The 26,234-nt window shown below is 45.0% G+C and overlaps 1 protein-coding gene across 1 annotated transcript; it reads left to right on the forward strand.

The window, feature by feature from the left end:
* ZKSCAN1 (zinc finger with KRAB and SCAN domains 1) lies at positions 1-26,234 on the forward strand. The gene is made up of 6 exons (XM_054496235.2): positions 1-178; positions 8,044-8,557; positions 8,779-8,932; positions 14,448-14,539; positions 14,836-14,962; positions 17,895-26,234. The coding sequence occupies exons 2-6, from the start codon at positions 8,132-8,134 to the stop codon at positions 18,785-18,787; spliced, it is 1,692 nt and encodes a 563-aa protein (XP_054352210.1). The 5' UTR covers positions 1-178; positions 8,044-8,131; the 3' UTR covers positions 18,788-26,234.

Here is a 26,234-nt window from a genome sequence, read left to right on the forward strand (position 1 = left end):
CGCGGCGCGGTCCCGGAAGACGAGGTGCTGACACTCTTCCGGCCTTTGTGACTCATTGTGTCTGTGTCGAGGCGTCGGGAGGGCCTAAGTCCGTGTGCGGTGCCCTTCGGCCGGCCTGAGCCCCAGAGTCAGCTCCCCTTTCTCGCCCAGCGCCCCCAGGCCGCTCCCGGGGCTCACGGTGAGACTTGGGGCCGGCCTCTGGGGTGGGAGGGCGGGGCCGCAAGGGTGTGTGCGCGAGGGTGGGCTCCGCAGCTGCGGCCCTGGGACCCCCTCCAGGCGGCCCCGGTGTTGTGCGAAGAGAGTCCGTGCCCCTTCCTCCTGGCCGGCCGGGCCGTAGGAAGCGTGGTTGTCCCTGGGAGACGTCCCCGTCCCACCCCCAGGACCGGGTGGGGAGGGGGCGAGAGTTTCAGTGGCCGAGGGTGCCCGGAGACCCGGGGAGAAGCCGTCTGCGGGCCCCTCTCCCGCAGTGTCGTCATCGCCCTTTGACGTTTCTGCAAACGGGGTCGCGAGCGAAGCGACCCCAGTCTTGATTTTTCTGCTCTCCCTTAGTCGCCATTTGCTTTGATTCCGGTGAGGTGTCTTTTTTCCCCCCTGCGTCCTTCGGGACCTCGAGGTGAAATGAGCGGAAGGATGAGAGATGGACACATTTTGAGGTGCCGCATACGTTTCCAGACCTGCCTTTCCTCCCACCCTCATCACTGAGCGGTGATTAAAGAGTATTTGAAGCCGAGTCATAGTGGGTAAATAAGTGATTGGGATCTAGTAGAGAGTATATACACCCCACTCTTTCAGCTTGATGGAATGCTTTGAAGGCTTTGGAAAAGAGCTGTCCGGGACGTTAGGTGGCTTTTTCAATTCTGGATAGTTGTTCTGTTTGAGATGGAGTGGGGTGAGAAGTGAAGGGAATTTGTGAAAATTGCACTGTGTCACTAGGAGACTGATTAGCTGAGTGACCTTGGATAAGACGAGACACTCACCAAGTCTTAATTTCGTCATCAATAAAACTAACTGGATTTTCTCAAAAGGCCCTTCCGACTTCGAAGTGATTTGGTCAGTGTAATTGAAAAATTAAGTACAGTTTAGCTTGACACTCCTCCATCCCTCCCCGCCCTTTCCTGCAGTGCCCCCGGTACACAATAAGATACTTTCATTATAGAGAGTGGCTGTTCCATGGCCTGGGACCAAAGAAAGCATTTATTGTACGGGCCAGTGCTAGGCGGATTGGAGGCGGTCAATAAATACTTGTTGAATTGAATTGTGGAGAATTCATTGTAACCACATCAACAAAGCACTGTTAGTATATATGCTGAAGAAATGTGGAGAAATCGCTGTATTACATAGGAAACCATGGTGATTTGCCCCAGAATGTGTATCCAGGTTTGTATCTTCTCTGAATTAACATACAAGATTCTTGTTTATTATTTCAGGCAGTTTTCACCATTCTTAAAATACAAACAAGGAAGCTAGCTACTTAGTCTTTTGCTCATTCTCGATTTAAAAGCATTTAAAATACAGATGAATAGCATGTTAAATCTAACATTTTCATTCTGTGGGAGTATCAATATTCTTTGAATAGCTAGCTGTCTTTTAAGGTAGCTTTTTCATATTAAAACATTTGATAGCTCTTTAAAAAAATGAGTGTAAAGGGCAAAGGGCAATTTATTAATTTTTTTTTTTTTGAGACAGAGTCTTGCTCTGTCGCCCAGGCTGGAGTGCAGTGGTGTGATCTCGGCTCACTGCAACCTCTGCCTCCCGAGTTCAAGCGATCCTCCTGCCTCAGCCTCCCGAATAGCTGGGACTACAGGCATGTGCTCCAAGGCCTGGCTGATTTTTGTATTTTTAGTAGAGACAGAGTTTCGCCATGTTGGCCAGGCTGGTCTTGAACGCCTGATCTCAGGCAATCCGCCGACCTCAGCCTCCCAAAGTGCTGGGATTACGGGCGTGAGCCACCCTGTGCCAAGCCTTTATTTACATTTTCAAGACTATGCCCTGGAAAAATACTGGGCTGTTTGGAAAACAGTCTTTGAGCTTGTAACTTCAAGCCCTTGTTTAAGAAAATCATTTCTGTTTATCTTAGGTGAGGACTGAGGTATCCTGAGCTGCTGGAGGTAATTTTATTTAAAGTGGATTGTATGTCAGTATGTTTTTCAGCCCATATTCACCCAGAGGTAGTTTCCTACTATCTGGAACCCCCACCGTACCCCCATTTGACTGATAAGGATACAAAATGCCAGAGAAGTTAAAATACCCCACTCAGGGATGTGCCACTTATTTGTAGGAGATTAGAATTCAGTTATTGACGCCTGTGCAGCTTTCACTATTACAGGAGTTGTCCCATTGCTTAATCTTTTAAGCAGGCTGAAAATTGGAATGTACAGTTACATCTTTTAAGCTTATTGAAAAAAAGTAAGACATTTCTGTAGTGCCTACTAAATGCCAGGCACTATTTTAAGTGCTTTATATCTACTACCTCATTTAATCCTCACAGCAACTCTATGGGGCAAATGCTCATTTTTCTTCCCATTATGCAGATGAGGAAACTGACGCATAGAGAGGTTAACGTGTTGACTTGCCTAAGGTCATCAACTAGTAAGGGGTGGAGCAGCTTTAATGCTAACCTGAAACTCATCCAACTAGTCCATGGAACAAATTTGTGGGCAACATTGAATGTAGAATGATCGGGCTTTTAAAAAATAGTAACATTGTCAATTCAGTCAAGTGTATTTTTGAAACTGAGGCTTGCAAGAAATCATGCTAAGTGATATAAGAAGTACAAAGAGGCCTGCTCTTAATAATCTAGTTGAGGAAGAAGGCAAGAAAAATTACAGAGAAAGAAACGTCATGAGAAATTTTTTTTTTTTTTTTTTTTTTGAGACGGAGTCTGGCTCCATCACCCAGGCTGAAGTGCAGTGGCACAATCTCGGCTCACTGCAACCTCCGCCTCCCAGGTTCAAGCCATTCTCCTGCCTCAGCCTCCCAAGTAGGTGGGGCTACAGATGCCCGCCACCACGCGCGGCTAATTTTTTATATTTTTAGTAGAGACAGGGTTTCACCTTGTTAGCCAGGATGGTCTCGATCTCCTCACCTCATGATCCACCCACCTCAGCCTCCCTAAGTGCTAAGATTACAGGCGTGAGCCACTGTGCCTGGCACATCATGAGAAATTACCTAGCAAATGTTTGGTGAAGAGTATTAGGGCCTTTAGAGACAGAAGAGAAGAGTGTGTGCTCAGATCATCTGGCAAACTTAAAATAAAACCCAGCCTTTCCACTGCTGTGAGGGTCTTCCCTGGACCCCAGAGTAGGAGCAGAGAGATACTGAAGGTGGGGAGGATTATCTGTCCCAGTTGTGGGCAGAGGGAATGTGCCCATGTCCATGTCTATTTCCCCCTGGACTCATTTCCTCCTTAGAGTCGCATCTTCCCACTGACCCAAGAAGTGTTCTGCTCAACAGCTGAGGCAGGATAAAACTTTCACAAAAGTAGGGATTTCTGGTGGCTGGGCTCGCTATCACACTAGTTCTGCTCAGTTACCATGTTTGAAGATCCCACCTGGTTATGTTGTAGACAGCCCCCACTTGAATCTTCTGCTGTGTCTCCTCCCTTTCCCAGGAAGGGCTTCAGTCACATAGTGACCCTCCAGTAAAAACTGGGTGGTAGATAAGTTCCTGAGTGATTTTTTTTCTCCTTCGAGAAGGAGTCTCACTCTGTCACCCAGGCTGGAGTGCAGTGGCGCGATCTCGGCTCACTGCAACCTCCACCTCCCAGGTTCAAGCGATTCTCCTGCCTCAACCTCCCGAGTAGCTGAGATTACAGGCATGTGCCATACATCCAGCTAATTTTTGTATTTTTAGTAGAAACGGGGTTTTGCCATGTTGGCCAGGCTGGTCTCGAGCTCCTGAGCTCAGGTGATCGACCCTCCTCGGCATCCCAAAGTGCTGGGATTACAGGCGTGAGCCACCGCGCCCGGCCCAGCCAATTGATTCTTCATTGTCACCTTCATAGGCCTTCATATTAGGATCTGTATACCCCACATTAGGTACAAGATAAATTTTGTATAATGGTTACAAGAGTTAACATTGGGGAGTCACTTTTATTTCAAATTCTCCCTCTACCATACACTTGCTGTGTGACCTTGAGTAAGTTATTTAATAGCAGTATACCTCAGTTCTTCTTTTTTTTTTTTTTTTTGAGATGGAGTCTTGCTCTGTTGCCCAGGCTGGAGTGCAGTGGTGCGATCTCGGCTCACTGCAGCCTCTGCCTCCCAGGTTCAAGCGACTCTCCTTCCTCAGCCTCCCGAGTAGCTGGGACTACAGGCATGCACCACCACACCTGGCTAATTTTTGTATTTTTAGTAGAGATGGGGTTTCGCCATGTTATCCAGGCTGGTCTCGAACTCCTGACCTCAGGTTATCTATCTGCCTTGGCCTCACAAAGTGGTGGGATGACAGGCGTGAGCCGCTGCGCTCAGCCTCTCAGTTCTTTATATAGTGAGATGATAAGTGTAGCTACCTGCTAAGATTATGTGGTCAAGTGAAAATGCTTAAATACCCAGTACCTAGAAAGCACTCAGTAAACATTGGCTCTTACTGTTATACTTATGAGAGGGTTCTTGAACAGCGATGAGAGGCAAGTGGCGTTTTAGCTAGCTTTAAAGGATAAGTAGGATTTGAAAAGGCAGAGAGGACCGCGAGGGGAAGTCCCAGGTGTGGAGCGTGATGCGAGGAAAGGATGGCAGTCAAAATACAAGGCATATATAGGAAATACTGGTGAGAGTGCTTTTGTTGCATAGGGAAGGTTTATGGGGGATTGATGGGAAAAGCAGCTTGAGGGGAAATTGGGACCAGGCTCTGGAAAGTATTGACTGCAAGGCTGTAGAGTTTTAGAAAGAATAATCAGAAAGGTGGATTGTGGGAGAGAAGGGAGAAAATGAAGGCAGGGAACCAAAGAAAGGAAGCTGGACTTCATGGAACTAGATAAAAAAAATAAGTATGACCTGTAATCCCAGCACTTTGGGAGGCCGAGGCAGGTGGATCACTTGAGGCCGGGAATTTGAGACCAGCCTGGCCAACATGACAAAACCCTGTGTCTACTAAAAATACAAAAATTAGCCAGGCATGGTGGTTCGTGCCTGTAATCCCAGCTACTCGGGAGGCGGAGGCAGGAGAATCACTTGAACCCAAGAGGCGGATGTTGCAGTGAGCTGAGATCATGCCATTGCACTCCAGCCTGGGCGATAGAGCAAGACTCCGTTTCAAAAAAAAAAAAAAGATAATTTTTATGCTGTTATACGTACACAATCCTTTTTTCACCAAAATTAAGAATATGTTTAGTGAGAGCCATAAAACTAAAAATGCTTTTGCTAGTTTAAAACTCTTGGTTTAACTCATCATGATAAAGCAGTTGAATGGTCTGTTTCTAAAACTTCAATCTGAGGCTTAGTTTTGATGGCTGTAGAGGTGAAAAGGATAAATTCAGAAAGATTTGTAGCTTCAGATGGAAGAATCACAGTGTCAGTTCTACTTAGTAACTTGTGATTGATCCAACCCATCAACCATGCTAAATTTTTGTTGTTGAAATGCAGAGTATATTCTTACAAACTAATCAGGCGGTGGCATTTTATATTTTTAACAAATAGGCTTAAGACCCACCTGAAATTCTTCATTTGAAAGATTTTTAAACAGGTTAGAAAATATTTCCAAGTTTCTTTTGTTTTTTTGTTTTTTTTTCCGAGATGGAGTCTCACTTTGTTACCCAGGCTGAAGTGCAATGGCATGATCTCAGCTCACTGCAACCTCAGCCTCTCAAATAGCTGGGATTACAGGCACCTGCCACCATGCCCAGCTAATTTTTTGTATTTTTAGTAGAGACGGGGTTTCACGATGATGACCAGACTGGTCTTGAACTCCTGACTGCAGGTGGCCCCTGCCCCCTGCCTCAGCCTCCCAAGGTGCTGGTATTACAGGCATGAGCTGCCTCACCCAGCCCCAAGTTTCTAAAATGTGATCCTAGATGGGTTTTTCCTGGATAGTTGACATCATTTTTGGCAGTTAAATTACATAACAATGGAACCATTTCATACAGCTGTTCTTGTAATTGCTCTTTCTTCACACTTTTTTTAAAGAAGCTACTTGCTCATTGATGACTTTTTCTTTGATTTAGATTGACATTGGTTTTTACCTCCTAATGTGGCTAAAACCTTGCTCTAGATAGAAGCTTCATCTGTGCCATTTTCTTCTTGTTCACGTCTGTTTATATTATTATATTATTAGTGTGTCCTGTAATTGCGGTTTCTCTACAAGAATCTTTTTTTTTTTTTTCCTTTTCTTAATAGGGCCTTGCTCTGTCACCCAGGCTGGAATGCAGTGGCATGATCGTAGCTGACTGCAGCCTCAAACTTCTGGTTTCATGCAATCCTCCCACCTTAGCCTCCTGAGTATCTGTGACTGCAGACACAGTGCCCATGCCCAGTTAATTTTTTTCTTTTTCATAGAGACAAGGTCTTGCTATGTTGCCCAGGCTGGTCTCAAACTCCTGGCCTCAAGCATCCTCCTGCCTCATCCTCCCAAAGGGCTGGAATTATAGGCACGAGCCACCACATCTGGCCACAAGAATCTTTAAAGCTGCTTGTCTCTTTTATGAGAGTAAGATTAGTTAAAGCCGGATTTTTTTTTTCTTTTTTCTTTTTTTGAGACAGAGTCTCGCTCTGTGGCCAGGATGGAGTGCAGTGGCGCCATCTCGGCTCACTGCAGCCTCCGCCTCCTGGGTTCAAGTGGTTCTCCTTCCTCAGCCTCCCGAGTAGCTGGGACTACAGGCACCCGCCACCACGCCCAGCTAATTTTTATATTTTTAGTAGAGACAGGGTTTCACCATGTTGACCAGGATGGTCTCGATCTCCTGACCTCGTGATCCGCCCGCCTTGGCCTCCCAAAGTTCTGGGATTACAGGCATGAGCCACCGTGCCCAGCCAAAGCTAGATTTAGATATCCATTATTTCACATAACTGGTCTCAGATAAACCGGGCTGCATCACAATGTCTAAAATGAACAACACCTGTAACAGGTCAGCACAGATTAAGTAAGAGTATTAGTGTCCATTTGTATGTTAAATATGGCTTAATTTCTCTCTCTTTTAAGATACATTCTGATTATTTTCTTTCTGTATCCTTTGCAGATCATCTTGTACTTTGGAAACCACAATTTAGACTGCCCAAGGCACTCATAAAAATAGCAAAAGTAGCTGGGTGGTACAAAAGTAGGTCCCAGGGCTTCAAATTTGGTTGAATATTGACTCCAGTAGGCAGCCACCTACTACTGAGCAAACCTAACCCTCAGTTATGTCGTTTGTAAAACGGCCCTTAACAGTTTGGCCGACCTGCTAGGGCTGTTGTAGGGACAAAAGAAGATGGTGCATGCACTGCTTTAAGCCTGGCACCTGGCACTCTGCTAACATTCAGCTCTCTGGGCTGGGCACTGTCAATGCTCCGTTTCATAACCTGCTGTCCACCTGCAGGTAAATCACTCTGACTCCAAGCAAACACCCTGAGGGTGGAGTCGGCCTGTTTGAGGTTTCTGTTTGCAAATCTTGATATATGAAGTGACAGTGGAGACTGTACAGTTTTTTCCTCTATTTTTCAGGATTTTTTCTTTTTTTGACGGAGTTTAACTTCTTGTCTCCCGGGCAGGAAGTGCATGGCGTAATCTCGGCTCACTACAACCTCCACCTCCTGGGTTCAAGCTATTCTCCTGCCTCAGCTTTCCGAGTAGCTGGGATTACAGGCGCCCGCCACCATGCCCTGCTAATTTTTGTATTTTTAGTAGAGACGGGGTTTCACCATGTTGGCCAGGCTGGTCTCGAACTCCTGACGTCAGGCGATCCGCCTGCCTTGGCCTCCCAAAGTGCAGGGATTACAGGCGTGAGCCACCGCCCCCGGCCTCAGGAGCGTTCTGATAGTGCCTCGATGTGCTGCCTCCTATAAAGTGTTAGCAGCACAGATCACTTTTTGTAAAGGTACATACTAATGACTTTTTTTTTTTATACTTCAGGAATAGTACAGAAACACATCATAAAACCTCCCAGGACATAAAGGTGAGCACACACCCTGTTTGGATCAAGTCAGTTCCTGGAGCCTGAATGATGACTGCTGAATCACGGGAAGCTACGGGTCTGTCCCCGCAGGCTGCACAGGAGAAGGATGGTATCGTAATAGTGAAGGTGGAAGAGGAAGATGAGGAAGACCATATGTGGGGGCAGGATTCCAGCCTACAGGACACGCCTCCTCCAGACCCAGAGATATTCCGCCAACGCTTCAGGCGCTTCTGTTACCAGAACACTTTTGGGCCCCGAGAGGCTCTCAGTCGGCTGAAGGAACTTTGTCATCAGTGGCTGCGGCCAGAAATAAACACGAAGGAGCAGATCCTGGAGCTGCTGGTGCTAGAGCAGTTTCTTTCCATCCTGCCCAAGGAGCTCCAGGTCTGGCTGCAGGAATACCGCCCCGATAGTGGAGAGGAGGCCGTGACCCTTCTAGAAGACTTGGAGCTTGATTTATCAGGACAACAGGTAAAAAGAGGTGAAACCTATTATGTGTGAGCAGAGCACAGACGTTGAAACTGGATCCAGGAGAAGTATTGGCAGTCTTCAGGTCATTAGGTGGTTACTCTGTCTTAAAAATGTTCTGGCTTTCTCCCTGCATCCACTGGCATACTCATGGTCTGTTTTTAAATATTTTAATTCCCATTTACAAAGTGATTTACCCACAAGCCCAACCTGTCTGTCTTCAGGTCCCAGGTCAAGTTCATGGACCTGAGATGCTCGCAAGGGGGATGGTGCCTCTGGATCCAGTTCAGGAGTCCTCGAGCTTTGACCTTCATCACGAGGCCACCCAGTCCCACTTCAAACATTCATCTCGGAAACCCCGCCTCTTACAGTCACGAGGTAAGAAGCAAGGTTTCATTTAGGGGAAGGGAAATGATTCAGGACGAGAATCTTTGTGCTGCTGAGTACCTGTGATGAAGAAGCATGTTAGGCCTGGGCAACATAGCAAGACCCCATCTCTACAAAAAATAGAAAAATTAGACAGGTATGGTGGCGCACACCTGTGATTCCAGCTACTCAGGAGGCTGAGGTGGGAGGATTGCTTGAGCCCAGGAGGTTGAGGCTGCAGTGAGCTGTAATCATGCCACTACTCCAACCTGGGCAACAGAGCAAGGACCCTGTCTCAAAAGCTACTTACAGAAAAGAATTAGGCTGGGCACGGTAGCTCACACCTGTAATCGCAGCACTTTGGGAGGCTGAGGCGGGCAGATCACTTGAGGTCAGGAGTTTGAGACCAGCCTGGCCAACATAGTGAAACCCTGTCTCTACTAAAAATATGAAAATTAGCCAGGCATGGTGGCACATGCCTGTAATCCCAGCTACTCGGGAGGCTGAGGCAGGAGAATCACTTGAACCCAGGAGGTGGAGGTTGCAGTGAGCCAAGATCGTACCACTGCACTCTAGCCTGGGTGACAGAGCGAGACTCTGTCTTTAAAAAAAAAAAAAAGAATTAATTAAAAATTTAAAAAAAAAATGAAAGATAGCTGCATGCTTGTTTTTTGTTTTTAGTTATTCTACATTGTTGTCATTATTACCAAATATTGGGGAAAATACAACTTACAGACCAATCTCAGGAGTTAAATGTTACTACGAAGGCAAATGAACTATCCATAATGAACCTGGTAGGCATTATTTATTGAATTATCAGCATTCCAGATGTCCAGCACATTTTTAATAGGAAAGTATTGGGAACAGATGTCATCATTTTCAGCCTAGGTTTTAAAACAGTTTAGTATGTCATAAATCACCTTCAAAAGGATCATAAATCTTTTTTAAAGATCCATTTTATTTAAAATATATAAAAATAATCACTGCACTCCAGCCTGGGTGACAGAGTGAGATTCTGTTTAAAAAAAAAAAAAACTATAGCATCAGTCTTTTCTAGGTTATTTTCAGAAATTTCAAACAATGGGAAAAGAATGGAAGAACTTTTGAGGGGAGTTGAGGAACACGAAAAAAGATCAGTTCACAGTCATATAAATAAAAAGTCATGTTACTTGTTTTTTCTCTTTTGACGGAAATATGTAATATCTTTATCCAGTTTTAAAATCAAAGTATGTGCATAGAATGTAAAGACAAGGAATGCTAAAAGTACATTTATCACTTAATGGCAGGGATGTGTTATGGTAAGTGCAATGTTAAGTGATTTTGTTGTGCGAACATCATAAAGTATATTTATACAAACCTAGATGGTCTAGCCTTCTGCACACCTACACTACAAAGCTGTACAGTATGTTACTGTACTAAACACTGTAAGGAATTGTAACGCAGTGGTATTTGTGTATCTAAACATCGAAAAAGTAAAAACAGTATAAAAGATTTTTAGTGAAGGCACGGTGGCTCACACCTGTAATCCCAGCACTTTGGGAGGCCAAGGTGGGTGGATCACTTGAGGTTAGGAGTTTGTGACCAGCCTGGCCAACATGTTAAAACCCGGTCTCTACTGAAAATACAAAAATTGGCTGAGCGCAGTGGCTAACATCTATAATCCCAGCACTTTAGGAGGCCAAGGCAGGCAGATCACCTGAGGTCGGGAGTTCGAGACCAGCCTGACCAAAACGGAGAAACCCCGTCTTTACTAAAAATACAAAATTAGCCAGGCCTGGTGGCGGGTGCCTATAATCTCAGCTACTCAGGAGGCTGAGGCAGGAGAATAGCTTGAACTCAGGCAGCAAAGGTTGCGGTGAGCCGAAATTGCACCATCGTCACACCATCGCGCTCCAGCCTGAGCAACAAGAGTGAAACTCGTCTCAAAAAAAAAAAAAAAAAAGTACCCCTGTATGGAACACTTAACCACCATGACTGGAGCTTGCAGGACCGGAAGTTGCTCTGGATGAGTCAGTGAGTGAGTAGTGAGTGAATGTGAAAGCCTGGGACACTACACTACCATAGACTCTAGAAACACTGTACACTTAGGCTACACTAAATTTATCTTTAAAATTTTTGTTTCTTCAATAATAAATCGACCAGGCATGGTGGCTCATGGCTTAATCCCAGCACTTTGGGAGGCCAAGGTGGGCGGATCACTTGAGGCCAGGAGTCTCAGACTGGTCTGGCCAACGTAGTGAAACACCATCACTACAAAATACAAAAAATTAGCCAGGCGTGGTGGTGCATGCCTGTAATTCCAGTTACTCAGGAGGCCGAGGCACAAGAATCGCTTGAACCTGTAGGCAGAGGTTGCAGTGAGCCGAGATTGCACCACTTGACTCCAGCCTGGGTGACAGAGTAAGACTCTGTCTCAGAAAAAAATAAATAAATAAATAAATAATAAATTAGCTTACTGTAACTTTTTTACTTTATGAACTTTTTTATTTTTTTAACTTTTTGACTGTTGTAATAACACATAACTCAAAACACAAACATGTTGACAGCTGTACAAAAACATTTTTTAATCCCCCTATTCTATAAAGGTTTTTCTAGTTAAAAAAAATTTTATTTTATACTTTTTAAGCTTTTTTGTTAAAAATTCATACACATTCCAACCTGGGCAACAGAGCAAAACTCCATCTCAAAAAAGAAAAGAAAGGCTGGGCACAGTGGCCCACGCCTCTAATCCCGGCACTTGGGGAGGCGAAGGTGGGCGAATCGCTTGAGGTCAGGAGTTCAAGACCAGCCTGGCCAACATGGCGAAACTCCGTCTCTACTAAAAATACAAAAATTAGCTGGTTGTGGTGGTGTACACCTGTAATCACAGCAACTCAGGAGGCTGAGGCACAAGAACACTTGAACCTGGGAGGCAGAGGTTGCAGCGAGCCAAGATGGCTCCACTGCCCTCCAGCCTGGGCAACAGAGCAAGACTCGTCTCAAAAAAAAAAAAAAAAGAATTGATCGAGGCACATTCCTTAACCAGTGTGTTTATTGGTGATGACGTTTAAGGAATATTAGACCATGGAGCTTAAGGATGCATCCTGTCTTCCATGCATCCTGGAGGACAGCCAGCAGGTACGTGCTAGAGAAAGCTGCGTAAACTGGTGCACTGTGGCCAGGCACGGTGGCTCACGCCTGTAATCCCAGCACTTTGGGAAGGCGAGGCAGGAGGATCACGAGGTCAGGAGATTGAGACCATCCTGGCTAACGGTGAAACCCCGTCTCTCCTAAAAATACAAAAAATTAGCCGGGCATGGTGGCGGGCGCCTGTAGTCCCAGCTGCTCGGGAGGCTGAGGCAGGAGAATGGCGTGAACCCGGGAGGCGGAGCTTGCAGTGAGCCAAGATTGCACCACTGCACTCCGGCCTGGGCGACAGAGCGAGACCCTATCTGAAAAAAAAAAAAAAAACAAAAAAAAAACTGGTGTACCACTGTTGATGTTCTTGTAAGGTTTCTCCACACTCTACAAGCAGAAGTCACAGGGGGCAACCTTAGGAAATTGGAGAGGATATTCATGGTCTTAAGCACTAGATTATAGAGTTTAGGTTGCCAGAGTAACAGTTTCAAAGATCCTGGCACACACAGTTGCTCTTTAGTAAATAGTTAGTAAATAAATTGAGACATGTACATTTATTCTCAATTTCCTCTTTGTCTTATTTGTTTTCCAGAGTGTTTCCTTACTCTCAGAAGTTTAAAAAATTAAGTACTTGGGGCTGGGCGCAGTGACTCACGCCTGTAATCCCAGCACTTTGGGAGGCTGAGGTGGGCAGATCATAAGGTCAAGAGATCGAGACCATCCTGGCCAACATGGTGAAACCCCGTCTCTACTAAAAATACAAAAATTAGCTGAGCGTGGTGGCAGGCGCCTGTAATCCCAGCTATTTGGGAGGCTGAGTCAGGAGAATCACTTAAACCCAGGAGGCAGAGGTTGCAGTGAGCCGAGATCGCACCACTGCACACCAGCCTGGGTGATAGAGCGAGACTCCATCTCCAAAAAAAAAAAAAAAGTACTTGGGTGCAGTGGCTCACACCTGTAATCCCAGCATTTGGGGAGGCCAAGGTGAGAGGATCACTTGAGCCCGGGAGGTCAAGGCTGCAGTGGGACATGTTTGAGCACTGCATTCCAACCTGGGTGACAGAGAGTCTATCTTATTGTTGTATAAAAGTTTGAAATAGGTACGAGGTTTGGTCATTCAGTTTCAAATTCATTTCTCAAATATCCTTATATCTCACTAACATCATCTGTCTACCAGTAACATTTCCAAATCTAATAGTACTTGGCAAGAGGTGGGGAGGGGGTTAAATTGCACGATTTAAAATTTTCCTAATTGTTATGCATCACAGTTATTGTGATCATGTGATAATGTTATGCATGTCTTTTATTATGTGTCAGCCCCAACTTTTGTCTCAACATTTGAACCATGCATACATCTTATCAAAAAAAAAAAAATAGTATTTATTGTGGCCAAGTGAGAGAGAAAAGTAGAGGGACAAAAAGTGGCAAAAACTTAGCCAGAGGTGGCCTGACGCAGTGGCTAACACTTGTAATCCCAGAACTTTGGGAGGCCGAGGCGGGCAGATCACCTGAGATCAGGAGTTCGAGACCAGCCTGACCAACATGGAGAAACCCCGCCTCTACTAAAAATACAAAATTAGCTGGGCGTGGTGGCGCATACCTGTAATCCCAGCTACTCTGGAGGCTGAGGCAGGAGAATCACTTGAACCCGGGAACCGAAAGTTGCGATGAGCCAAGATCGCACCATTGCACTCCAGGCTGGGCAACGAGCAAAACTCTGTCTCAAAAAAAAAAAAAAAAAAAAACTTACCCAGAGCTAAGGAGACCTCCTTACTTCCCTGCCTTTCTGGATATTGCTACTAAAGTGTTTTTTTGTTTTTCTGGATTTCATTGAGACGGGGTCTCACTCTGTCATCCAGGCTGGAGTGCGTGATCATAGCTCACTGCAGCCTCGACCCCTTGAGCTCAAGCGATCCTCCCGCCTCACCTGCTACTAAAGATTTTAAAGCTGTGTTGTGTTTTCCACAAGTGTAAGCATAAATGGGATTCTCATATCCTGGTATTGTTCCTTGGACTGGAGGAAATTAGGAGCCAGACTTGAGCTGTGGGCTGAAGGTACCCACTTTTATAGCTGAGAATAGGAACCTGGGTTCCCATCCTGGCTCTGCCACTGGGAATGTGACATTAGGGAAGTCATTTGCAGTCTCAGGGACTCAAGTTTCCCCTTCTTTAAAATAAAAGGGTTGGACCAGGTGATTAGGACCCTTTTTATGACTCCTGCTCAAGAGTAGAGGTCTTGGGAAAACTGAGGCCCTGTGTTCTCTTGTTTGTGTTGTCTGGAATTCTCTATTTGGAACCTAAACACTGAACAGTGAACATGCTGGTGCAGGAAGGAACGTGCCCCAAGCCCTTCTTTGAGCAAGGCTCAGAGCAGAGCTGATTTACTCACAGCCCCTTTCTCCTCCCCCAGCTCTTCCTGCTGCCCACATTCCTGCACCCCCTCATGAGGGTAGTCCCAGAGACCAGGCGATGGCATCTGCACTATTCACAGCGGATTCCCAGGTGAGCTGTGGCCCCTCTGCTCTCCTGAGTCCCCAGCATCTGCCTCTGTTCCTGAGCTCTCTTCATTATCTCCACAGGCCACTCTGGATGCCACTACTCTCAAAGAAACCCCAACCCTGTCCCCTCCTTTTAGCATTTTTCTACCATGAACTCCCCTCCACCCCCAGGTTCTGGCCACCCTTTTCTTCCCAGCATCCTGTAGCTTTGCAGCCACCTCTGTTCCTGACTCCAGGTTTGAGCAATGGAATTGTCCCTGAGTTTGGGGGGAAATGACTCTTTGTCTCATGTTATTTTAGGCAATGGTGAAGATCGAGGACATGGCTGTGTCCCTCATTCTGGAGGAATGGGGATGTCAGAATCTGGCTCGGAGGAATCTCAGTAGGGACAACAAGCAGGAGAATTATGGGAGCGCATTTCCCCAGGGTAAGACGGATGCAGGCTTCCTGTCTGATAAGATGGTTTTGTCTCTCTGTGTGTTAGCTGTGGGATCTCTGATGTGTTCAGTTGAGTATTGATGAGGAGTTAGAGACTACCTATCCCCTTTTTTAGACCAGATGGAGAGTGAGAATGTTTGTGTTCATTTAACTCCAAAAGCATGGTACTGTGACCCTGATTCCAGATGGGTTTTTTATTACTAAGTAGTTTTTGCTCTTTAAAATCAGAAATAATTGAGTTCCAAGTCCTCACCTCTTCAGCCACTCAGTTGCCTGGGAGGCAGTTCTGCTCCGTTCCCATGGATTACAATTTAGGTGCCTCTGTCGGGGGAATATCTCTTTCCTAGCAGAGATGACCAGGCGAACTGATCATCCGTCTAATGCCAACCCATTGTCCCGGTACCACATTCCCGAAACTACCAAGCATCCTTCTGTTGGCTCTCTGTCTTCTTCCATCGTGTGTGATTAGTGTGATTCCAATACACTGCTTTGTGTAATTCCACGAACTTGCACCTGGACTGTCCTTGTGATGAGGATTCCCAGCTTCCAAACTTAATGGTGATTTTCTGTGAAGAGCTCTGGGTCCTGGATGTATAGTAAGAACGAGGAAGTTCAAGAGGCATCAGCCAGATAAGACAAGGTGACACTGTTGGCAGACATTTCCATTTGTCTCTGCTGGATCTTAACCCCTCAGGACAGTGCTGCAAAGAAGCCCTCACGTGAGTACAGTAACAGGGAGGTCCGCAGCAAGCTTCTACCTGGAGAGGGCAAAGGGAGTGTGAATAAAGCGTGAACATGAAGGATGTTACTAATGAAACATCAAGTTCTGGTTTTGATCGGGCATAAATGGGGCTTATAATTTCTCTTGGTACTTGCTCTTTGTACTAGATGATTTTTTTTTTTTTTTTGAGACAGGGTCTTGCTGTTTCCCAGGCTGGCATGCAGTGCTGCGATCACAGCTCACTGCAGCCTCGACCTCTCAAGCTCAAGCAATCCTCCCACCTCAGCCTCCCAAGTAGCTGGGACTACAGGCATGCATCACCATGCCCAGCTAATTTTTGCATGTCTTGTAGAGAAGAGGTTTCGCCATGTTGCCTAGGCTGGTCTCAAACCCTTGGGCTAAAGCGATCCACCTGTCTCCACTTCCTGGAGTTCTGGGATTTAACAGGAGTGAGCCACTGCACCTGGTCTCCAGCATTGTTTTCTGTTTCTTTTTCGTTCTGAGTTATTCTGTGTCAGTCAGTGAAGGGTTTAATTATTTTTACTAATGTCGTAACCACTTTTTTCCACCTACTCCTCTGTTACTTGAGCACTGTCAGCTCTGTGCTCCTCTCCTTGGTGGAGAGAAACTATTTCCTGTGTCTGAAGATTCCTGTAGCCTGCCAGGTTCAAAACAAGTTCCTTGACCAGGCACAATGGCTCACACCTGTAATCCCAACACTCGAGGAGGCTGTGGCAGGAGGATCGCTTGAAGCCAGGAGTTCAGGACCAGCATGGGCAATATAGCAAGACCACTGTCTCTACAAAAATTTTTAAAAATTAGCCAGGTGGGGTGGTGCAGACCTGTAGTCCCAGCTACTTGGGAGGCTGAGGCAGGAGGATCACTTGAGCCCAGGAGATCGAGGCTGCAGTGAACTGTGCTCATGCCACTGTACTCCAGCCTGGGTGACAGAACAAGACCCTGTCTCAAAAACAAAAACAAAACAAAACAAAGTTTCTTGTTTGCCTATTAATCATCAGCTTGTTGATAGAAAACTCACAGAATTGGAGAAATATTTACTATTCCTTTCTTTCTGCTAATACCACTAATCATTTTCTATGAAAGACCTGTTCTTTTTTTGAACTTATGAATACTTGTTAGAAATGGAACGTGATGTTTTAAATGTATATATAAACCTTCCAATTAATTATCAGGTGATCCAGTAGTAGACCTGTGACCTCTGAAGGCTCCTGCTTCTCATCCCTTCCCTTCTGCTGTGATTTGTTCTCTTCCCTCTGCTCATTCCCCTTGTGTCTGTTTCTTCCCGTCCTCTCCCCATGCTCCCTCTGTTGTCATTTCCCCTTACTCCACTCTTTGCCTGCGTTCTCATTTTCCAAATTTTTGTTGTTCCAAAACTAGGACAACAGATCTTCCTGTTGTCCCAGTTTTTCCCCTTGTTTTTCTCCTATTTTATCTCCAATTAATATTGTGAAGTCGGGCCAGGTGCAGTGGCTCACGCCTGTAATCCCATCACTTTGGGAGGCCAGGATGGGTGGATCACCTGAGGTCAGGAGTTTGAGAGCAGCCTGGCCAACATGGTGAAACCCCGTGTCTACTAAAAAAATACAAAAGTTACCCGGGCGTAGGCCGGGCGTGGTGGCTCACGCCTGTAATCCCAGCACTTTGGGAGGCCGAGGCAGGCGGATCACGAGGTCAGGAGATCGAGACCATCCTGGCTAACACGGTGCAACCCCATCTCTACTAAAAATACAAAAAATTAGCCGGACGTGGTGGCGGGCGCCTGTAGTCCCAGCTACTCAGGAGGCTGAGGCAGGAGAATGGCGTCGACCTGGGAGGCGGAGCTTGCAGTGAGCCAAGATCGCGCCACTGCAGTCCAGCCTGAGTGACAGAGCAAGACTCCGTCTCAAAAAAAAAAAAGTTACCCGGGCGTGGTAGCATGCACCTGTAGTCCCAGCCACTTGGGAGGCTGAGGCAGGAGAATCACTTGAACCTGGGAGGCGGAGGTTGCAGTGAACTGAGATCATGTCACTGCACTCCAGCCTGGGCGACAGAGCAAGACTCTGTCTCAAAGGAAATAAAAATAAAAATATTGCAAAGTCATTTTGCAGCCGTGTAGAAGCTTCCCGGGAAACTGTCGCTTGATCCACCTGTATATTCAAAAGAAAAAGGTGCGATTTGAAATTTCTATTTATTGTGTCAGGTGGTGAAAACAGGAATGAGAACGAGGAGTCAACCTCAAAGGCTGAAACTGCGGAAGATTCGGCATCACACGAGGAGACAGCAGGAAGATTCCAGAAAGAGTTCGGAGAGAAACGTGACCAGGAGGGCAAAACAGGAGAAAGACAGCAGAAAAACCCTGAGGAGAAAACCGGGAAAGAGAAGAGAGATTCAGGGCCAGCTACAGGAAAGGACAAAAAAACCATCACAGGAGAGAGAGGTCCAAGGGAGAAGGGGAAAGGATTGGGAAGAAGCTTCAGTCTGAGCTCCAACTTCACCACCCCTGAAGAAGTGCCCACGGGAACAAAGTCTCACAGATGTGATGAATGTGGTAAATGCTTCACGAGAAGTTCAAGCCTTATCCGCCATAAAATAATCCACACTGGAGAAAAGCCCTATGAATGTAGTGAGTGTGGGAAAGCCTTCAGTCTTAACTCCAACCTTGTCCTGCATCAGAGGATCCACACAGGAGAGAAACCTCATGAATGTAACGAGTGTGGCAAGGCCTTCAGCCACAGTTCCAATCTCATCCTCCATCAGCGCATCCACTCTGGAGAGAAACCTTATGAATGTAATGAGTGCGGGAAGGCCTTCAGCCAGAGTTCAGACCTCACCAAGCATCAGAGAATTCACACGGGGGAGAAACCCTATGAATGTAGTGAATGTGGAAAAGCTTTCAACCGAAACTCATACCTGATTTTGCATCGGAGAATTCACACTCGAGAAAAGCCCTACAAGTGCACTAAGTGTGGCAAGGCCTTCACCCGCAGCTCCACCCTCACTCTGCATCACAGAATCCATGCCAGAGAGAGAGCCTCTGAGTACAGCCCAGCCTCCCTTGATGCATTTGGCGCGTTCCTGAAAAGTTGTGTGTAAAGGAAGAATTTGCCATCAAGCCATTTCCCCCTTTTGTTTCTAAAATTATTTCAGAGATGTGTGCCCCTGGAGGGAAAAAGAAATACAGCCTCAACGGATTAAAAAACAAAAATCACACTTAAGGATCCTTCTAGTCACATCAGCAGTGTTCTGCCTTTATGTAGTAGTTGGGCATATAATCCTTCCACATAGCCCCTGCAGGGAAAAGCTTATCTTATGGATAATCCACGTGAGATTTCCACACAAGATAAAAGCACACGCATACTGAAATGTCAAGCTTTTCAGTAATGAGGATACCTTTAAGGCACTCTTGGACTCTCGGCAACCACAGCATAATAGTTGAAAGATCAAGATTGGCTCCACGAACGTGATACGGAGGTTAGGATGCTACTTGCTGCAAACAAGCCCTACTTTGGCCAACATCCTGCTTATTTCTCAAAAAGGGACAGTGAAAACAAAAACGACATTGGGACATGCTGCTCAAGGTAGTTATATATACGATAAGTTATATATATGATCACTGGTAGCCTACCAAAGCTGTAGAAATCTAGGACTGTGCTAATCAGTATCAAACCAAAGATTTCTATCTCTTCCCGAAAGAGAGGGTATGTGCACCAGTCTACAGTTCCAAAGGACTGCAACAAATGTAGATGGTTCTATCCTCATCCCTGAGATCAGTTCTACTGAAATGGCAACAACAACTCCAAATACATCTCTCCCTTCTTGAAATCCCTAAAGCACTATCGCACTCCTAAATGCATTTCTCCACAAGTTAGCACTTGATTGTATACTGTCTTTTAATCCTTCATTGTTTCATGTATGAAGTTTTTAATCACCCCCCCAACCCCCAAAAAAGATTCGGTTGTCAAGGGATATATTTCTATCCCTGCCAGCACAGTGCTGGACATAGTGAGTACTGAACACCTAAGAGGCACTCATTCAGACTGACTTCTACGGGACTTCTACGTGTGTGATAAAGGCCTGTGAATCATGAGTCCCTGAAATATGGTAGCCTGGCCCAGCTTCTAAAGAGGACCCTTCATAGCCACAAGGCATGCTAAACCTCTAGGGTCTGATGCTATTTTTGTTCCAAATATAAACAAAAGGCACTAGTCAGCCGCCTGCATAGACTTTCTAAACAGTGAGTAAATACCATGGAATGTCAGAAATGACTTTTATCATCGTCATCTTGAAGAAATATATGAACACTGATGAAGGTCATTTTTTTTTTGACATCTTTCTGTGGCAAAGCTCTTAGAATTCTTTTCAGTTAGCTGCTGAACAGTATGATGATTTGGGGATTTTCTGAATCATTTGTAACTTAGATACTGGAGTTCAGAAGATGTGATTTTTGTTGCTTTTCAGAAAAAGGAATGTGGTAGGGAGTGTTTTTTCCCACGCTTTTCCAGTAACTGCAGAAGCATTAGTTGTTCACTGGCAATTACTAAATGTATTTTGTTGCTCTGAGAAACTCAGCAGTGTACTGAGATGTGGCTGGCTGTGCCATTGTCACAGTGCGCGGTGACTTTTCTGTTTCTTATCACTAAAGACTGAGGTGAGGTTATGAAACTTTCACTGGTCCCATCGTCTGTGCGCGGGGTGCAACTGGCTACCTAGAAGCTGATGGCAGGAGACTGTTTCACACACAGGAGATTGTGAGCTGTGTAAGTAGTCATCGCCACTCAAGTAGGACAAGGGTCCTACCCAAGGCTAGGACAGCCCTGCGGAAACAGAAACATAGACTGAGAACAAACCTCAAGACTATCAGTGTGACCTCCCCATAACAAGAGAACCCCATATATAGTTTGAGACTTTCCCTTGAGAAACTTACACTAAAACTATTACTCATCAATCATTCACTGATCAGCAGCTAAAGTCCATGAGACCAAATGGTTTTATGTGGAACCAACAAAGTGGGAGCTAAACCTCTGCACAGTGGTCATTCTTTGGCCTCTCCTTGGCTTTACGACTTAAACCAACCGCAACTTCCCTATAGCTTCTAAGCAGTTTCGTCAGCATTACTTGGGAAAACGTGTTGCAAGTCAACCAGTCACTAGGATGTTTCTACCCATGCAACGGAAGAAGAACCCGTTACTCCAGAAGAGTATATATAAGTAACTAAAGTGGAGGCAGAAAATGTTTTAAGGATTTTCTTCAAAGAATAAGCCACAGCAGTGGTTTTGTAGAAAACTCCTGTGCTTTTGAGCAAGGACTTTTGCCCTCTAGAAAGCAACTGAGGCTAGGTGCGGTGGCTCACGCCTGTAATCCCAGCACTTTGGGAGGCCGAGGTGAACGGATCACCTGAGGTCAGGAGTTTTGAGACCAGCCTGGCCAATGTGGTAAAATCCCGTCTCTACTAAAAATATAAAAATTAGCCGGGCATGATGGTGGGCACCTGTAATCCCAGCTACTTGGGAGGCTGAGGCAGGAGAATCACTTGAACCCAGGAGGCAGAGGTTGCAGTGAGCCAAGATTGCGCCACTGCACTCCAGCCTGGGTGACTAGCAAAACTCCATCTAAAAAAAAAAGAAAAAAAATAAGAAACTGAAAAGTGAGGTGTGGAACTCCAGGCAATGACCCAAGCACTTATTTTTTAAGAAGGGAAGGACTTTGGTCATGTTTACATTGGCCTTTGTTTTTTTTTTTTCTTTCAGCCACAACTACATGCTGATATAATTCAGCCATCACTTTTGAGTTTTGTTTTTAAATGAAGGTTAAATGTGACCTGTGCCCTCACATTTAATTCTGTTCCATGGGGACATCTTCCTGACTTGGTTGGAAAGCTGCCACTAGGGTTGCTTCGGATCTTCAGCCACATGCTCTCCTTGAAGCAGCTATTTGAAGATGTGTTTTCTGAGGAAAACAGGCTACAACTGTTTATTAAAACCACTAGCAGTGCATTCGTTTATCAGATGCTCAGTGCAAAGTGTAATTGGGTCATGGTCAAAAACGCTTGCAACATCTAATTGGCATTCAAGATAGTCATTCAAAAGTTCTTGGCCCGCTGAAGTCTGTTAACAGTTGAAACATTCTACAGTTAACCATTAGCATGCTAGTTGTCCTAATGGAAATTTTTGAAGAGTTTTTCAATATATACCCTCCCCTTGCCAGGAAGAGAAGTAAAATCCTCAGGTTGTGGGGTATTTGTTTCTACTCCAGCCTGGCAGGCAAGGCTAAAACCTGAGATTATCAATCTATGAGACATCTTGATATGTAAAGCACTTAATATTAAAGGCATAAAAGTGAAACTGCTAAATATGTGTGGAGAGATTGACGTGTGATATGTGGGACAGTTCACATAGACATCAGAGAATTTATTCCAGAAAGGAGCCTCCTGAATGTGATGAATATGGCAAAGCCTTTAATCACATCTCAGCCCTTAGCATCAGAAAGCTTATACTGTAAATAAACTTGATGAATATTATATGTGAGGAAAACTTTCATGTATAGCACTCATTGCTTCAGACAGAATGAATTCCTTTGGTATGTTCCAATCGTGATGAATTTGAGAAACATTGCAAGAGGGAGCTCAATCTTGGCTGGGCGCGGTGGCTCACGCCTGTAATCCCAGCACTTTGGGAGGCTGAGGCGGGTGGATCACAAGGTCAGTAGTTTGAGACCAGCCTGGCCAACATGGTGAAACCCTGTCTCTACTAAAAATACAAAAAAAAATTAGCTGGGCGCAGTGGCGCGTGCCTGTAGTCCCAGCTACTTGGGAGGCTGAGGCAGGAGAATCGCTTGAACCCGGGAGGCAGAGGTTGCAGTGAGCCAAGATCATGCCACTGCGCTCCAGCCTGGGTGATAGAGCGAGACTCCGTATCAAAAAAAAAAAGGAGGGGGGAGCTCAATCTTAACTGCAGATGATCTACAGATGAAAAAAAAACTGGGGAAATGCTTTAAAAAATAGCAAAATGTGCAACTTCTTACAAAAATTGTTAATGTTAGGTACTTCTATATATTTTATATGACCATAATGTCCGTGTGTGTTTTGTACCTTCAGTCCCTTGTTATTGTTCCGTGTGTTACCTGTAAGCAGATTCTGTATTTTATTTTAGCCTATTTGACAGAACACATCACTCAAAGTGAAGTTTCGGAGCAAACTGAAGAAAATCAGTGTGGTTGTAGACAAAAAGTCGGTTCACAGAACGGAGCAGCGGGGAGAAGAAGGGAAAAGCTTCATAGTTTGGTGCTTATCACATCAAGAGATTGGTAAATTTCTGAGGAAAGACAGGCTAATGGGGCACTGAAATGGAACAACTTTAAACATGTGCAGCCTTTTGAATTTTTCCTCAAAACCAAGAAGTTGACCTCTGAGCTGTCAGGTGACCACTGTGTGCAAAGGGGATGGATTCTCTTGTCAGTAGAGGGTCTTCTCCACGAAGCGAGAGTAGGAAGTGTACTGGAATGGCCAAGTGGGACTGCTTCAGCTGACCAGGTTCTCTTAAACTGTAGTCATGCTTTCCCACTAACTCTTAAATCCTTATGCTTAGAAAATTGGGGATAAGGCCAGGCACGGTGGCTCAGGCCTGTAATCCCAGCACTTTGGGAGACCGAGGCGGGTGGATCACAAGGTCAGGAGATCGAGACCATCCTGGCTAACATGGCGAAACCCCATCTCTACTAAAAATACAAAAAAATTAGCTGGGCGTGGTAGCAGGCGCCTGTAGTCCCAGCTACTCAGGAGGCTGAGGCAGGAGAATCACTTGAACATGGGAGGCGGAGGTTGCAGTGAGCCAAGATGGCGCCACTGCACTCCAGCCTGGGCGACAGAGCGAGACTCCATGTCAAAAAAAAAAAAGTTGGGGATAGGACTGGCCAGGCACGGTGGCTCACTCCTGTAATCTCAGCACTTTGGGAGGCAGAGGCAGGCGGATCACTTGAGGTCGGGGAGTTTGAGACCAGCCTGGCCAACGTGGTGAAAGCCTGTCTCTACTAAAAATACAAAAATTAGCCGAGCGTGGTGGTGGGTGCCTGTAGTCCCAGCTACTCGGGAGGCTGAGGCAGGAGAATCACCTGAATCTGGGAGGCAGAGGTTGCAGTGAGCCGAGATTGCACCACTGCACTCCAGCCTGGGTGACAGAGTGAGACTCTGTCTCAAAAAAAAAAAAAAAGAAAGAAAGAAAATTGGGGATAGGAGAACAGCAAGGTGGGCATTTCCCGGAATTGTGTGCAGATGCATTCAGTCGTGGCATTGCAGGAAGTCTGATGAAGCTTGGGAAGCATTTTGCAATATTCCCTTTGGCTATGTTCCTGTGTTCCCTGCTTCCACTTTTCTTCCCCTGGTTTGTGATTATTAGGAGAGAGGTTTTGCGAAGACTCGTTGCTGTGAAAGAATCTTTTTTTAATTTTTATCCTAGAGTCAGTCACTTTTATTCCAGGTAGTCATGCTGATCTACTTATCCAAAGCCAGCTAACCAGGTTCATCCTACCATCCTCATAGAAGACTGTGTGTATGAATTGGAGTAACAGTACTGAAATACACTCAAACAGTGACAGCAATACTTCCCGGGGTGGGGGCCGTATTTCTCTGTGTCCTACTCTGAGCAACTTCTCAGAGATACGAGGGGGCTAGGGTTTTCCTATCTGGGAAATGGGGTGAAAGTCTGCAGATTGTTAAATGAAATATAGAATCAGAGAAAAAGAAAAGTCAGTGATAGAAATAGATTATTTCTTAGAAATTAGGGTAGATTTTTATTTCAACTACTACTGGAGAATTTAATAAAAGGCATTATTTGAAAAGTTTTTCTAACAGATTTAGGTTGTTTTTTTTTTAGAATGGACACTACTGTACATTTAAAAGCAATTATTTTGCTATTCAGATTTTTTATTATCTGAAAATGAAATTATCTGTTTTACTTTTCAAAGCTTTGTGAAACGAAGTTATAGGGAGGTAAGCCATCTCCAACTCTGCAGGTCAAACAAAAGTTTGGGAAATACTTTTGACATCCCACAATACAGAATGTCTTAACATGATAATTGAATTTCATGATGTGTGGTTCCATTTAATAATGGACACCACCCCAATCTCATATTTTCCTGTTACCCTAAAACAGTGGAAGGAAACTGGGTGTTTGGTAGACTTCTAAATCATGGTCTCCGACGATTTGAATCTGAGATTCTCACCTCCATTTACTAAAGAATCATGACTTAATTCAAATTGCACAGTAATCAGTGAAGTGAATACATTTTTAAAATGGAATTTTCTCCCTTCAGCAAGCACTCATTAAGGAGTGAGGCTGAGTATTTTAAGATAGAGTGAGATCTGTGAGTGATTGAAAGGTGATATTTAAAAACTTGGATTTCATTCCAGTGTCAGGTTTGGGTTTTAAGTTCCTTTGGTCTGGGGAAGGGTCCAAGCAGCCACAGTTGCCCTAAATCTCCATCATTAAGTCTCCCAGCAAGGTTAAGTGCGGTATGGAAGGAGAAGGGGGAAGAGGACGGTAACGGCCCCGCACTCCAGGCTGAGAAAGGAATTAGGAGGCCTGAGGAGGGGCCGAGGAAAGGCTGTTGGGGTGTGCTGGGGTTGGTACCCGAGCGCCTTCCCCTCACCTCAACCAGAGAAGAGCATCCAGTTGCTTTTTAAAGCTTTTAGCCTGCCCTAGCAAGGACAAAGCATGGTAGATTAAAGATGCTTCTGCTGATCACAGGGGTTCTTATTTGAAAACATCTATGTTGGGGGTGGGGTGGGAGGAGACAGGTTGTGGTTATGCAGGAAAATCTTGTCCTAAAAATATATGAGTTTGGGGGTAAGGGGTGGGATAGCCAAGCAAAATCAGTAATTATTTTAAAATGAACATACGTATTTTTATTAACTTTTAGTTAAATACAGATTTTACAACGAGGTCAGCATAAGCCTAAATCTATATAGAGAGCTAACTCAGGCATTGTCTTGTTTATTTGTAGACTGGATTAAAAACAACCTGTCCTGTTTTGTCAGTTCCCAGCTTCTTCGTTTAGAATAAATTAGACCAAAAGAAGAAACGTGCTTGTCTCTGTGTACCCACAGAATGAAGTTACTATTGTTAAAACTGGATTTTTTCATTTTACTAGGTTCCGAAGAGTCCAGGTGCTTGGTAGATGTTCAATACGTGATTTTTTTTTTAATTGAATGTGTTCATTTAAAATCCTCCTTAACATTTCTAGAAAGACTTCTTTCAATAAATAATGGAATCTTAGAGGAAAAGTGGTTTTTTAAAAGCTGGGGAACTCCACTAAAAGTAACCATTGGAAACCTCGAATGAGGGCTAAAGTTCTAATCATAAGAGAAAAGGCAGCATAATGTGTACACATACATAGTCAGTGGTCCATTTTAGGAAGCCAGTGGCGTCTGATAAATGTTAAGAGTAGTGAGGTTGGGGAAGGAAATTGTGGGGATTTGTAATATTCTCTTTATGTTGTTTCTCTTCTGAGTCATGGTAAAACAATAAATTATCATCTCTAGGTGGCA

Source organism: Pongo pygmaeus, chromosome 6, assembly GCF_028885625.2.
Source record: "Pongo pygmaeus isolate AG05252 chromosome 6, NHGRI_mPonPyg2-v2.0_pri, whole genome shotgun sequence".
NCBI classification, from domain to species: domain Eukaryota; kingdom Metazoa; phylum Chordata; class Mammalia; order Primates; family Hominidae; genus Pongo; species Pongo pygmaeus.